Below are 14,439 nucleotides of genomic sequence, written 5' to 3'. Positions count from 1 at the left end.
CTCGATTCAAGACCCATGAAGGAAGGAACTAAAACTCAAATAAAATACCAGGATAAAGGTTGATCCAAGGAGAGCTCCCCTCTAAGTGCAGATTGCGGTTGAGGATCCAATAATGAAAAAAAGAGAGAAAAATAGGGTTTTATACCTAGGGTAAAGGGGTGAGACAATTCCACTTTTGCCCTTAAATATTCCTTAATTTTTTTAGTTTTGGGGCTCCCCTTCCATCCATCCTCAAATTTTGAGCTCAATCTGACGGATGGATCTTCAGATATTAACATTTGAATCTAGATCAATTTAGGGCGTTTGATCCTTTTGGCCCTTTCTCTCTCCACAAATGTTACAGAAAACCCCCTCCGCTTTTGCAAAATTTTATTTGGATGGCGCCCTAGAAATATTTGGATATATACCCCTCTGCTCTTATTTCACCTAGAAATTTATGAAAAACCCTTTTGTTCTTCCAAAACAAGTGAAGAATACCAAAACTTCAATAAAATATGTGATTTACGCCTGCAAAGACTACTGAGAGCAGTTTTCGAGACCTTTTATTCATGTTCTCCACTAAATAGTTTCTAGAAAAATCCATAAAAATCAGGAAATTTAAGGAGAATATACTAAAGGCAAACTTGTTTCATTTTAGTATGATAACATTGAATTATAATCATTGAAGTGCAAATAAAAATGCAATGTGTATGAAGTAATACTATAAATTATATGTAATCAAGATACCAACATGTCTGAAAGGATTTGAATTGAAAAAGCCAGGCCCATTTGTGGAATCCAAACGCTGATCACAGTGTAATTGGGGGGTTAAAATCATCACTCTATATCTGTGTTTCAATTAAAGGCTCATTAAAATTCCCAAATAGGTTTCTCATTCACCAAAAACCAAATGTTAATCTTAAGATCTTACCTAGCTCCCATTTTGTAATGACCACCCCTTTTGGACTCTCCCTCTTACTATATATACGCTGAAACAAGGCATATCACTGTATAGAGAGAGAAAAAATGTGAGAGTGAGGGAGAGAACGTGTGTGGGATAGGGAGATCTCTAGAGAGTGGTAATGCACACAGGTGCGCACGCATGGCTGCAGGTCCCAAGGCAATGAAGCGCCACTACCCAGAGTTGCAAGCTGTGCCCCTTCTCATTACTTCTACATTGGCCTTGTGCCTCCATTTTGTAATGGCTACGGCCTCCGATGTAATTCTGCTAAGTACAATCTGATTTCCTGACTTTCTACTAAGGGCCTGGCCCTACTACTCTCCTTAACCTCTTAGCAATCCCAAGCCTTCCTACGATACTTTCGCTGCACAAGTGAAGGCTGTTCAACGTTCCTGCTTAAGCATTGAGGCTGGCATGCATTCAATTTGAGCATTGTTCTTAGATCTGGGCTTGACCGCATGAAAGTAGGATAGAGGTAGAAAGAATGAGAGAGGGAGAGGAGTGTGATAGAGAGAATGAGCAAGAGAGAAAGTGTGAGAATGAGAAAGAGAGGGAGAGAGTGTGTATGAGAGAGTGTGAGTGAGAATGAGAAAGAGAGGGAGAGCGTGTGTTTTTGAGAGAGACTGTGTGTGTGTGCCTATGAGAGAGAGTGTGTGAGAATGAGAGAGAAAGGGAGAGTGTGATAATGAGAAAAGAGGGAGAGTGTGTGCATGAGAGAGAAAGGAATAGAGATAGAGAGGGAGAATGAGAGAGAGGGAGAGGATGTGTATGTGAGAGAGAACGAGAGGGAGATGGAGAGAATGCATATATTTAAGAGAGCGGGAGAGAATGCGCGCGTGAGAGAGAGAATGAGAGGGAGAGGGGGAGAATATGTGTGTGAGAGAGAAAAGGTAAATAGGAAGAGAGATATAAAGGTAGAGAGGTAGAGAGAGAGAGAGGTAGAGAGTGAGTGAGATAGAGAGAGAGGGAGAGATTGTGTTAGAGAGAGATAAGAGAGAGCGAGGGAGAGAATGCATGTGTGAGAGATGGAGAGCGTGAGAGAGATACGGAGAGAGAGATGGAGATAATGTGTGTTCGAGAGAGAGGGAGTGAACGTGCGTGAGAGAGAGAGGTAAAGTGAGAGGAAGATAGAAGGAGAAAGAGAGACGAGAAAGATAATGAGGGAGAGAGGTAGAGAGAGGCAGATAGAGAAAACGAGTGTTAAGCAGAGATAGAAAATATGACAGAGGCAGAGAGTGAGAAATCAAGGGAGGGCTAGGGAGAGAAAATGACAGCAAGAGATAGGGTGGTAGCGAGAGACATTTAGAGAGACGTAAAGAAAGGAAATGACAGTGAGTAAGTGATAGAGATGATGGAAATATAAGTGGCCGACAATCCAATCATACATTTCACATCTCGCTCCATATTTATTAAGATAACATATTCATTATAGTACATGTGTGATGCTTATAATGAAGTCCATGAATACATGATCTGACTTAGTGAATTATGATGAAATCGTATTACAGATATCACTAGTCATTATGAATGTGTTCTAAATATTCCTATTCGAAGGATATTCGAGAAGGACATCGAAGTATCCAGATAGAATAGCACTATCTAGCCTTACTCGTATGATGAGTATGGCCCGTCCCGTAACCATTAGTATGGAGACATCAAGGATAGATAGTGTGTGCTCTTTAGTGGAAAGAGTTCATTGCATTGATCCTTACAAATCCCTAAGTGGTATTATACCGAACTATCAACCAGATTGATTCATGTCACGCTTGTGTAAGTGGTCCTTAGATTTGAGACACCAAAGACATCTTGTGGATGAATAGTTGTACATTGACTATGGCCAACGAGTCTCTGATGATGGGATTCTAAACGGTCTTAGTTCACGTGCATCAAGAAGTTTCACGAAGACATTTGAGTGGTCAAGATGGGATTGCCCATCCTCGTTATAAGAGGTAATAGCTAAAGGAAGACGATGTGATGAAGTCCTTAGCCAAGGTAGTGAAATATCGGGAGAGAAGTTCTCCAATGATTTTCGAACGCATCAGTACTAACTCGGATGACCAATTAGGGTTTAACAATTGACCATACCCTAAGTCATCCAAGGAGCGTCAAGTGTAAGAGGGATTATACGTACATGATGACGAACATGTTCCATGAGCGAGTCGATACACATTCCTTTCATCTTATAGAGCACAAGGTGTAGCTTGGCACCCCACGTGTTGGAGACTCAACCTATCGATTGGGGTTAAATCATCCGACATTAATTAATCTATATGATGATATAGTTAATTAATTTAGAAGGCCAATAAAGGTTACTGGGCAACTATAGTTGTTGACTAGAATGATACATGGGCTTAGAGGGTCACAGACAAATGGTCTTTTGGACGTCGGAAGATATACTTAAGTTTGGAGGTTTTATGAAAACATCCACTTAGTATAAATAGGGGAAGGCCTGAGTGAAAATTTTCTCCTTCTTCTCCCTTCTCCCCAAACCCCCTCTCCACTCCATATGTGATCTTGACGGCATAACGACAATGACAGAGGTTGAACGGGGCTCGTAACGAGAAGGAGGAGATTCGACGTGTTGAGGATTGCATGGATACATCTAGAGGCTGCATAGTTGAGAAGCTCGACTCGTCTCACTCCGAGATCCAACAAATCACAAATGTGATCCGTGCACAGGTTCTTAGATGCAATGTTTTTATCGATTATGTTACGTACGTGTCTTCGGTGCGTGGAATCTTCATAATCATCTAGATCTAGGCTTTTAGAACCCAACAAGAGAGAGATGACAGTGACATAGAGTGATAGAGAGAGAGAGAGAAAAATGAGAGAGATAGGTAGAGAGATAAAATGATAGTGAAAGAGAGAGAAGTAGAGAGAGAAAATGAGAAAGAGAAAAATGACAATGTGAGAGAGTAGTAGAGAGAGAAAATGAGAGATGGGTAGAGATAAAAGATAACAATGTGAGAGAGTAGTAGAGAGATAATGAGAGAGAGTAGTAGAGAGAGAAAATTACTGCAAGAAAGAGAGAGGTCGAGTGAGAAACAAGAGAAATGGGTAAAGAGAGAAAATGAGAGAGATAGGTAGAGAGAAAAATGACTACAAGAAAGAGAGAAGTAGAGTAAAAAATGGCAGATAGAGAGATAGAGAGAGATTACAGCAAAAAAGAGAATGGTAGAGTGAAAATGAGAGAGCTAATGAGAAAATGAGAGAGCTAGATAGAAATTTACAGTGAGAGAGTGGCAGGGAGAGAAAATGAGAGAGATAGAGAGAACATGACAGTGAGAGATAGGTAGAGAGAGAAAATGACAGTGAATGAGAGGTAGAGAGAGAAAATGAAAATGACTGAGAGGTAGAGATAGAAAATGACAATGAGAGAGTGGCAGAAAGATAGGTAGAGATAGAAAATGACAGTGAGAGAGTGGCAGAAAGATAGATAGAGATAGAAAATGATAGCGAGAAAGTTTCAGAGTGATAGGTAGAGAGAGAAAAGTGACAAAGAGAGTAGTATAGAGAGAAAAAGTGACAGTGAAAGAGTAGTATAGAGAGAAAAGTGACAGTGAGAGAGTAGTAGAGAGAGAGGTGAGAGCGAGAGAGTAGTAGAGAGAGAAAAGTGACAGTGAGATAGTAGTAGAGTGAGAAAATGAGAGAGAAGTAGAGAGATATAAATAGAGATGATGAGGGAGAGAGGTAGAGAGAGAGAGATAATGAGGGAGAGAGGAAGAGAGAGAGATAGTGAGGGAGAGAGGTAGAGAGAGATAATAAGGGTGAGGAATAGGGAGAGAGGAAATGAGAGAGAGATATATCGAGAAAATGAGAGAGGTAGATAAAGTGGGAGGGAGAAAGCTAGAGAGATAGAAATAGGAAATGGGAAAGAGAGGTAGAGAGAGAAAATAATGTGAGTGAGATATAGAAATAGAAAATGAGGGTGAGAGGGAACGTCACACCCCAAACGAGATGTTCAGGACATTGCAGGATGGATGACAATGGTGATGGACAGAACCGTTATTTATAGTTTATCACATCTCCTGGCCCGTCACACATCCTTAGTTTTACAAAAATCTGTCACAATTACACCACACATCATAGGTCCTCGCGTCCCATCTCTGTTCATTGCCAGATGGAATCCCTGTCACATGAGACAAATGATTATGCGAACAAATATTTTTTCTGTGATGCCTCTTAGTTTCTGTCTCTCACTCTCTCTCTCTCTTGATCTCTCTTTCTCTCTCAATGTCTCTCCCTTGATCTCTCTTTCTCTCTCAATGTCTCTCCCTTGATCTCTCTTTCTCTCTCAATGTCTCTCTCTCCCTCTCTCAGTATCTCTAGCTATCTCTCTCTCTCGGTATCTCTTTGTCTCTTGCTATCTCTCTCTCTGTATCTCTTTGTCTCTAGCTATCTCTCTCTCTTTGTCTCTCTTTCGCTCCCTCTGTCTCTCTCTCTTTGTCTCTCTCATTCGCTCCCACTGTGTGTGTCTCTCTCTCTCTTGGTATCTCTCACTCCCTCTTCTCTCTATCAATCTCCCTTTCTTTCTCTCTATCAGTCTCTCTCTCTCTCTCACACTCACTCTCTCTCTCTCTCTCCGGATTATCTCTATCGATCTCTCTCTCTCCCTCTCCGGATTATCTCTATGGATCTCTCGCTTTCTCTCTCTCTCCCAATTCTCTCTGTCGGCCTCTCTTTCTATGTCTCTCTCTCTCTCTCTGGATTCTCTCTATCGGTCATCACATAAGACTGATTCTCTCTATAGGTCTCTCTTTCTCTCTATCTCTCTCTCTCCCCTGATTCTCTCTATCGGTCTCTCTCTCTCTCTCTCTCTCTCTCTCTCTCTTGATTCCGTGTCGGTCTCTCTTTCTGATGCAGGACAACTAGGGGAGACAGGAATGATGACGAGGGGTGGAAGACGTAGAACGACTAGGGGAGAGACGACCAGGGGAAGGGGTATGACAATGACAGTGGAGGATGCTAGACGGGTTTGGGTAGAGGAAATAAACAGGCTGCAAAGTTCACACGATCGAATTCGAAAACCTAAAACCGATGAAATGATAGTGGTACAGCCCCGTTCCTCATCGAGGGCAGGAGTACTGTCTTCAACCACCGCGACGATGCCGAAGCACCAAATCCAGTACTCAAATTCTCGTCCACGGGGAAATCTCATGAAAGAACAAAATTTTGTGGAAGTTCCAAAATCAAATTAAATCTGTCGGCGGTGGATGAACTCTCGTGGAACACTGGACGAAGAACACGTCGACTCCAAAGAGTTCAGGCGTACCTCGGCACCGGAGTGCGTGAAGAGGCTGCGATCCAGGCGTTGTATGGCCTACTAGACGAGAAGATTTGGACGTTTCGGGCATTGAGCGGCCTTGGCAAAGAGACGGCCGGACTAAGCCTGGTTGCTCAGTGGCCGGAGTGCTTGGGTGTGGGACGTCATTGGGGGGACGATTGATGTGCGCTTCGACAGGGTGTCGCGGATCCAACTGCGCGGTCAGTTGGCGGGGGGTCAAGGGAAGTCGCCTTGCGGGGCAGCAGTGCCCAACTCTAAACGGTATGCACCGCGAGTAGCCAGGGCGTCCGGAAGCGGCGGCGGCAGTGCGCGTATGCGCGGCGTCGGCGAGGCTGGTGTGTGCGAGCGCCGGCGGGATTGGTGCACGCGGGCGTCGGCGGGGCTGGTGCGCGTGGGCGACCCTGGCCGGGGCGGCCTGCGCTGATGGTGCAGCGGCCTTGGCGGCGCGATCTGTGCTGCGTGGCGCTGGCTGTCCTGGCGGGCGGATCGGCGCTTGCGCGGCTTTGGCGGGCGGCCGCTGCGCGGCGCTGCGCGGCTGCTAGGCAGGCGGCCTGCGCTGAGCGCTGGCGCGGGCTGCCCTAGGCAGGCGGCCGGCGCTGGTGCTTGGTGTGAGTGGCTTTGGGCGGGCGGCCTGCACTGAGCGCTGGCGCAGGTTGTCCTGGGCAGGCGGCCGGCGCTGGTGCTTGGCGTGGGCAGCCTCAGGCGGGTGAAGGAGGAGATAGGAGAGGGAAAAGAAAGAGTAGGAAAGGAAGGAAGGAGGGAAAGGAGAGGGAGATGATGGACGAGAGAGAAAGAAACGGTAACCGGCGGTGGCGACGAAGGTGGCGGCGGCAGCAGCAACCTGAAGGGGGAAGAGGGGATAGGGGAGGCTAGGGCAAGTCATCCAAGAAGAGTTAAAAAAACTAAATTCCTGAATTATGACTTGCCTCACTGTTTCTTGAAATAATGGCCTATACATATAGGCCTTGGAGGAAAGAGAAAATACAAGTTACTAAAAATTAAAGACGAGTGATGTGGTTCGTGTCACGTCAAGGGGCAGTTGTTGATCTGCCTTTGGCGACGTGTCATGATGCATGAAGGGACGTGCGTGCGTGGAGACGTGCGTGACGCCGGTGTGTTGACTTGGTCCGATGACGGTGGCGGCATGTCCGTAGTGGAGGCGTTGACTTCGGTTGACGGTGGTGACGCGTCTGGCGTTGATACATTGGCGTCATCGCCACCACTTTCTCTCTCTCTCTCACCATCTTCTCTCTCAGTCTCTCTTTCATTATTTTAAACTCGTCACCTTTTTCTTATGTGATGACCGTCTGTCCCATCATTCGTCCGAGACACTCCGTCACCATCACGTCATCAGACACTAGAATTTCACCACATAGTCTGTCATTGTCGTGCACTTATAAAAAGACATCCATCACAGTAACGCCAGCCATCATGCATCTGTCGCCCTGATGAATGATGCGAGGGATGATGTTTGACATTCCCTACAAAGAGAGAGAGAGAGAGAGAGCGAAAAATGGAAAGCTAAAACGAGAAAGCGAGAGAGGGAAAAAAATGAGAGGGTTGTAGAATGGGAAAATGAGACAAAGGGAGAGAGTAAATGAGAGATAGAGTAGCGAGAAAGGGAGTGAATGAGATAGAGGGGGAGAGAGCGAGAGGTAGAGAGAGATACAGAGAGATGGAATAGTACAGGGATAGAGAGAGGTAGAGAGAGATGGAACAGTACATGGATAGAGAGAGAGGTAGGGAGAGATAGAGAGAGATGGAACAATACAGAGATAGAGAGGTAGAGAGAGGTAGAGAGGGAGATAGAGAGAGATGGAACAGTACAGAGATAGAGAGAGAGGTAGAGAGAGATAGAGAGAGATGGAACAGTACAGAGATAGCGAGAGAGGTAGAGAGAGGCAGAGAGAGGTAGAGAGAGATAGAGAGAGATGGAACAGTACAGAGATAGCGAGAGAGGTAGAGAGAGGCAGAGAGAGGTAGAGAGAGATGGAACAGTACAGAGATAGAGAGAGAGGTAGAGAGAGATGGAACATTACAGATGGAGAGAGAGAGGTAGAGAGAGATGGAACAGTACAGAGATAGAGAGAGAGAGGTAGAGTGAATGAGACAACAGTACAGATTTTAAATCCAGGCTTCTACCGGCCCATTAACAAACCTCCTCCTCTCTCTCTCTCTATATATATACATATATATCTCCACTATCGCTAAGAATTTGAACTGGAGCGAAGCGGGCCGTTCTAGAGAGAGAAAGTAGAGAGAGATAGAGAGATATGAGGTTCGCCGCGAAGGCGACCATGGCGAGAGGGAACGGGAAGGCGCGAGCAGGGGTGCTGTATGGGCGGGGAAGCTGCGACAATGGCGTGGAGACGCCCGCTCTTCTCCTCACGACCAGAAAAGGCTTGCCTTCCTTCATCACGCCAGACCTGATGCAGTCTTTGCCTTTTCCGGACTCGTGCCTCCTCCTCACGAGCCCGCTTCACTTGTCAGTTCCTCGATTCGCCTCTTGTTCGTCTTTTTTTCCGTGTTTGTTTCCACTCTTGATGCTCCTCGATCTGTGGTTTGTTGAATTTTCGATGCTCTGAGCTGATGTATCGCTCCTCTTCTGTGCTTTCCCGCGGAATCCTTCGCTTGCGTTGATTTTTTTTGATAATATTGGATTTGAAGTCGTTTTTCATGAATTTGTTGGGGAACGAGTTTAGATTTATCTATCTAGAGATTGCCTGTTTACACTCTAATCGGATCGAGACGATCAGCAATTGCTTATTTTCAGTGACAGGTGATCAGTTTTGGGGCAAATCAATCTGAAAACAGTTGGCTATCGAGTCAATCCTCGACGACTGATGATCTGATCGTCGAGCGAAGGCCTATTTTTACTGATTTGATCGGCTCACTGTCCTTTTGGATCTAATACGCGGGTGAACACATATAATTGTATATAAACAGTTCTTACAAAGTCAAACACCCCAATTAAATTGATTTTGTAAAGTTTAGGATGGGTGCAAATGTGTAAAAATCGGGTCGGTTAGAAACACTGATGAGTATTTTTGTAATTTGACAAACCCCCAGAGGAGCCTATATGTGAGATCCTCAACTCCCCATCTGCATAGAGACATCAGTCTCTAACGTGACGATCCATAAGATCCACTCCCCATCCTTCTAACTTGATGGATTTCGGTATGCTTCTGCTTCAGATTATTCTGTCACATACATGCCCAGTCCGTACTGATAAATTCGATCAGAGATTGAGTATTTTCACTGGTGGGATCAGTGAATGCTTATTTTCACTGATGGACAATCAATTTTTGGGCTACTTCAATCTGATCACTGTTGACAATTGACAATCCTCGATGATTGATGATATGATGATCGAGTGATCTCTTTTTTTCTCTGACAATGCCTGATCCTTACCGATCAAGGCAATCAATGATAGGATCGTCATACACTAGCATCACTCACATGCTCTTATAAGTCATTTTTTATGTAATGCAGCATGGAATGTCCCCCAACAAGAACCATTTCGAGCATTGGAGGGCTACGCCAGATGCTTGGATTGCCTGAGAGTTTTTTTGTTGCTGTTCCCAGAGATTGTATTGAATCCCTTCCAACAATTGAAGGGACGAACAAGTTGGGAGCTTCTTTTGAGACACCTTCTGGCCGTCTGTTGGTAATCTAGCTCATTAATTTGGTTGTGGAATTATTAATCTCCTGCCCCTTAAACAAATCCCTTATCGCTTCTTTTTATTTCCGGGTGAAGGTTAGGCCAGAAAAATACATGGAGATTATTTCATCGTTGAAACCAAATCTATGGGCTTCGTTGGCAGATGAGGTACCTGCATGGATCATTGGGAAACGGAATAAAGCTTCAGTGGATAGAACAGTTCGTTGGCTCGACGAGTGTATTGCCTTGGACCCGGTCTGTTTCTCAATCAGATTACCTATACCATGATCCCATAGAATGGTCTACCTTCCTTAGAATTGAATCTGGAATTTTGGTATCTGTTTTGTTCCATAAATGTGGTTTTTATTTTTCCAGCTCATGTATCTGTGAATATCTATTCTTCTTACTGTTTATTGAAAGTTCTGGTTTGTCTGTCTCCATCTACTTTTCCGATGCAATTTCCTGTGCATTTTCCTAGGATTTTGTTACGGAGATAAACTAGTTTTTGTGCTGCCTACACGTTAGAGTTTAGTTACCTTTAATTTTTGATAGGATTAGAGATGTAGTTAGACCCTGAAAATGGTGGCTGTTCCACAAAATAGGGGTAGAGAGAGAGTGCGGGGAAGGAAGAGAGAGAGGTAGAGACGCGAGTTAAAGGGCTATCCTCAGGCGGCCCTGCAGAGCTGCTGCCATGCTGTGAGTTAGCACAGAGCTCCCAACCACTCTCCCACCTTTGTATCAGCAGATGCCTCCCTTGTTCCTGAGCCGCTTTCTTCAATGCCTTAGGGTTTGGCTGGGCCTTCCCCTCCATGTTTTACGATTGCTTGGGCCACTCTGTCTGTGTCAATAGTGCTTGGGTCGTGCACTTGCCTTGGCTACTTCTGTCGGGGCTGACCATGTCTGGGCCACACGTATCAGTTTGGCATGTCCAAAAGACATTGATGTGCAGTGAAGTCGTTTGTTGAGTCAGTCAACTTCAACAGACATCAACATTGTCATCACCATCAACTGTCTGCGGTTTAATAAAAAATACTACAGCATCATTGCTAGTGTCAACTGGGTCGGTAGACATTGACGGGGTTGATATTTTTCCTTACTAGAATTTTGTTGACAGCTGACATTGACAAACAACGACGACTGTCTGTGCTACGCTGACATCTTCAAAGTTGTTGTCAACCACCCTAGAATTTGTCAGTGTTGTCATCAACATCAACAGGGGTCTCATTGACGTTGACTCTGATGTGAACCTGGATGTAAGCTCGTTTTGGGGAAAGGGGCTAAATGAGAAGGTGTAGATGTTTGGGGGGTTGGTCAAGAGAAAGGGGAGTGATCTGAGGAGAGGTCGAGCAGATGAGGCAGGGATTGACAGGGGACGAGCAGCCGGAAGAAGCGGTGAGGTAGAGATGAACACGAGGGAGAGAGGGGGACTTAAAAAATGAGAGTGGAGACCAATTACTCTAGCTTCATTCTTCTTGACCTTCCTCTGAGGAAAAGGGCATTCCTGTTTAAGGAAATACATAGGGACCAAATGACTGAAATGCCCTTAATGGGATAGTATGGAATAGTATAATACTCTTTCCAAACCCTTGTCTGTCTTTGTTGATGTATTCCATCTCGTGGGGTAAGAATAGAGAACTAATCGTTTTTTTTACTGTGGCTTTTTTCTTATTGTTTTTTATTCAATTTTCTTAAAACTAAATGCGTCCGATGAAATTCAGTATGGTGGAGAAGAGACTTTGGGGGCAATAGTTGGAGGATCCAGCATAGAAGAGCGTGCAAGGTGTGCTAAAGAAGTGGCAGAAAGAAATGTGACAGGTGATCAATAATCCGTCTGCTATTTCTTAGTTGATCAATTCTAGTAATCTATTATCCTAGAGTAATGCAGGGTAATTTTTTTTAGAGTTTTCACCTTGTTAAATGGATCCTTCTATTTGATTATTTTTTAACTAGGGGTGAAAATTGGACCAGCACTAGTAGTTTTCCCTCCGAGAAGACTGCCAGAAAATAAGTTCAATTTTGGTTTACTTCACGTAATTATTCGAGATGGTCAAAGTCAACACAATCAATGCATTCCCGCTGTTTCTAGTTCAACAGCGTTAAGTAAATTTCGAATGGAGAAAGAACTATCATCTTCGTCTGCCTTTGATTAATACTCTCAAATTTATTACCTTTTGTTACAGTGTAGTTATTTCATTTAATTCTGTTTTTTTTCTTTAAAAAGAAATTTAAGTCTTTCTCAGGTTATTGGCTGGGAGGTTTCGGGCTTGGGGAAAGTATGGAAGAGCGACCTGCTCTCTTTAATGCTGTTGTGGTAGGGTATCCGAACTGGTAGCTCGATGATTTTGCAACAGTATTTGCTGCTGTTAGATAATTTCTTTTTCATTTGATTCCTATGAAAAAAGAACATGTAGTTTTTCAACTGTGAAATATTTTTCCTTGTGTATTTTTAACTCTTTTTGCTTATCTTTCAATTATTAATCATTAGGGTATTAACTATTTGCTAATGAAGATTTTCTTCAAAAAAGTGAACATTCATGATAGGGAACCCAACATTGTTCTCTCATCGAATGAGGACTAGGGAGATTAGAAAAGAGAGACGATGAGCGAGAGACGGATATACAGCCAAATGACAACAGGTCTGAGTCAACGCCTGTGCCCCCTTTAAGAGGATCTCACATCCTTCAATTATTGAGTCCTTGACTTTCCCTCTATCGGGAGATCTACAAGTATTTAAAGGGACTTACAAAAAATCTGAAATGACCAAAATACCCCCAGATGTGGTTTGATGGTCAGAACAACTCACTTTACGTTTCAGTGCATTAAACTAATTACAAAGGGCAGTTGTAAGTTATCTTACATTAGCTGAAAACAAACCCTGCAGCACTAAGACTTTTTTTTCAATATTCAGGAAAATTTGCCCGAGGATAAACTACGGTATGCATCAGGACTTGGTCTCCCTGGTAATTTTCAACAATTCAAAGCCAATAGCTCTTACTCCATAACTCTTCCTTATCAATTTATCCCTTTGTTCATAATCTGTGCCCTAAAAAAGGACTAATATGTCGAATAATATCCTTACTCCAACTCTAGAGGAGATACTGCAGGGCGTTGCAGCTGGGATTGATCTTTTTGACTCCAGGTGTTTGTTCTTGTGTAACATTTCATTTCCCCCCTTATTTTCATAAATTGACTTTTTCTAACCTCATTTTCAGTTATATTTATCATCTTACTCTCGGAGGCCTCGCCCTTGTTTTCCCTATTGATACGTTTGACAAGGCGGGGAGCAGTCTGATGCGAAATTCAGCCAATGATGGCACAAAGATAAATCTAAGAGCGACTATCTACCGGTTTGTATGATTGATATTATTTTATTACTTTTAATAATTTGAGGGATTTATTTGATGTGTTTTTGCTTTAGGAGGGATGACTCCCCAATCTTGGAGGGTTGTGTTTGCTTCACCTGTCAAAAGCACACGCGAGCTTATATCCATCATCTTCTTAACGTTCATGAGATGCTGGCTCAGACCCTCCTTGAGATGTATGTTGCATATTTATTCCTCAATTTCTTCATTAATTGCCCCTTCCACCAACGTTTTCTAAATTATGACAACTGACCTTTTTTTTCCTGTGCAGACATAACACTCACCATTACCTTGGCTTCTTCCGCTTAATAAGGAGAGCGATTGCGTGTGGAAATTTTGACATTTTTAGACAGAAATTCATTGAAAGCAGGCGTGAACTTTTCGTCTCAGCCGCAATGTTCTAGGTCAAGCAATACCTCTTGTGTGTGTTATCTTGTTGGAATCGCCATTTCTTGTTTATAATTTATGAAAGTTGCTCATTCTTTCTCAGATTTCAATTTTTCTCTGTACAGGAATCTTAATTTCCTCATACCATATTAATTTTGTTAAAAAAATGGAGCTAGAGGGGATGCCAGTCCCGGTAGCTGAGAAGTTGGCCCAAATTTTGTAAGATTTAGCTTTATCTCTTTTTCAGAAATGCTATTTAAATTTTAATATTGAAGATTTAGCCGTTATATGCGACATCTGTTGATAGTTGTTTCTTGATATCTGGTATACTTTGTTGATGTGTATAATTCGGAGTCGGCGTTCAAGCTTTTTATGGTTTAGCGGTTAGGATATGGTTCAAAAGAAAACCTTAATCAGTACATATTAACAGTGGAATATGTATTTACACCCATTTTCATTAGTTCATCAAATACTCTGTAACCTTACTAGTATTGAAGCTTGAAATTGAAGGTGACACAGACTTTACCTATCTCAATAAAAATATGTTACTCTATGGAGTGGCTAAAACAATTATTGAATGGATTTTATGTTTGCCACTAGAGTAACAGTTTTTTTTTCTTACAGTAATGAGGAAAATCATTAGCTAATTACCTGGTTATTCAGGGGAATCAGTTATTAGTACTGTATTAGTTCAGTCTAGGAATGCATTGAATCAGTGATTTGTGTGATTTTTTTGGGGGGCATCATTTATTACATCTTATCTATTTACTTTTGTTAAAACAAGCCAGCTCAGAATTGTTCCTAA

General features: G+C 43.1%; 1 protein-coding gene across 2 annotated transcripts; it reads left to right on the top strand.

Moving 5' to 3' along the window:
• Window positions 1–8,449: 8,449 nt before the first annotated feature.
• On the top strand, window positions 8,450–13,981 carry LOC144711427 (uncharacterized). 2 transcript variants are annotated; one of them, XM_078585427.1, is made up of 12 exons: window positions 8,570–8,709; window positions 8,998–9,142; window positions 9,717–9,891; window positions 9,982–10,140; window positions 11,604–11,700; window positions 12,126–12,196; window positions 12,794–12,845; window positions 12,976–13,024; window positions 13,098–13,232; window positions 13,304–13,423; window positions 13,519–13,651; window positions 13,760–13,981. In XM_078585427.1, the coding sequence occupies exons 3-11, from the start codon at window positions 9,718–9,720 to the stop codon at window positions 13,649–13,651; spliced, it is 990 nt and encodes a 329-aa protein (XP_078441553.1). In that variant the 5' UTR covers window positions 8,570–8,709; window positions 8,998–9,142; window position 9,717; the 3' UTR covers window positions 13,760–13,981. The 2 variants fall into 2 exon arrangements, with proteins under 2 accessions (XP_078441552.1, XP_078441553.1); XM_078585426.1 differs by lacking the exon at window positions 8,998–9,142 and having other exon boundaries at window positions 8,450–8,709.
• Window positions 13,982–14,439: the final 458 nt, after the last annotated feature.

Source organism: Wolffia australiana, chromosome 13 (genome assembly GCF_029677425.1).
Source record: "Wolffia australiana isolate 7733 chromosome 13, ASM2967742v1".
Taxonomy (NCBI): domain Eukaryota; kingdom Viridiplantae; phylum Streptophyta; class Magnoliopsida; order Alismatales; family Araceae; genus Wolffia; species Wolffia australiana.
This window is presented reverse-complemented; position numbering and strand designations above follow the sequence as displayed.

Bases quoted from the DNA above. Each gene is read 5' to 3' on its own strand.
- LOC144711427 (XM_078585426.1), top strand. From the start codon at position 8,498: ATGAGGTTCGCCGCGAAGGCGACCATGGCGAGAGGGAACGGGAAGGCG. The intron at 12,846-12,975 runs GTAATTTTCAAC...CTCCAACTCTAG, and splicing joins ATCAGGACTTGGTCTCCCTG to AGGAGATACTGCAGGGCGTT. The intron at 13,025-13,097 runs GTGTTTGTTCTT...CCTCATTTTCAG, and splicing joins ATTGATCTTTTTGACTCCAG to TTATATTTATCATCTTACTC.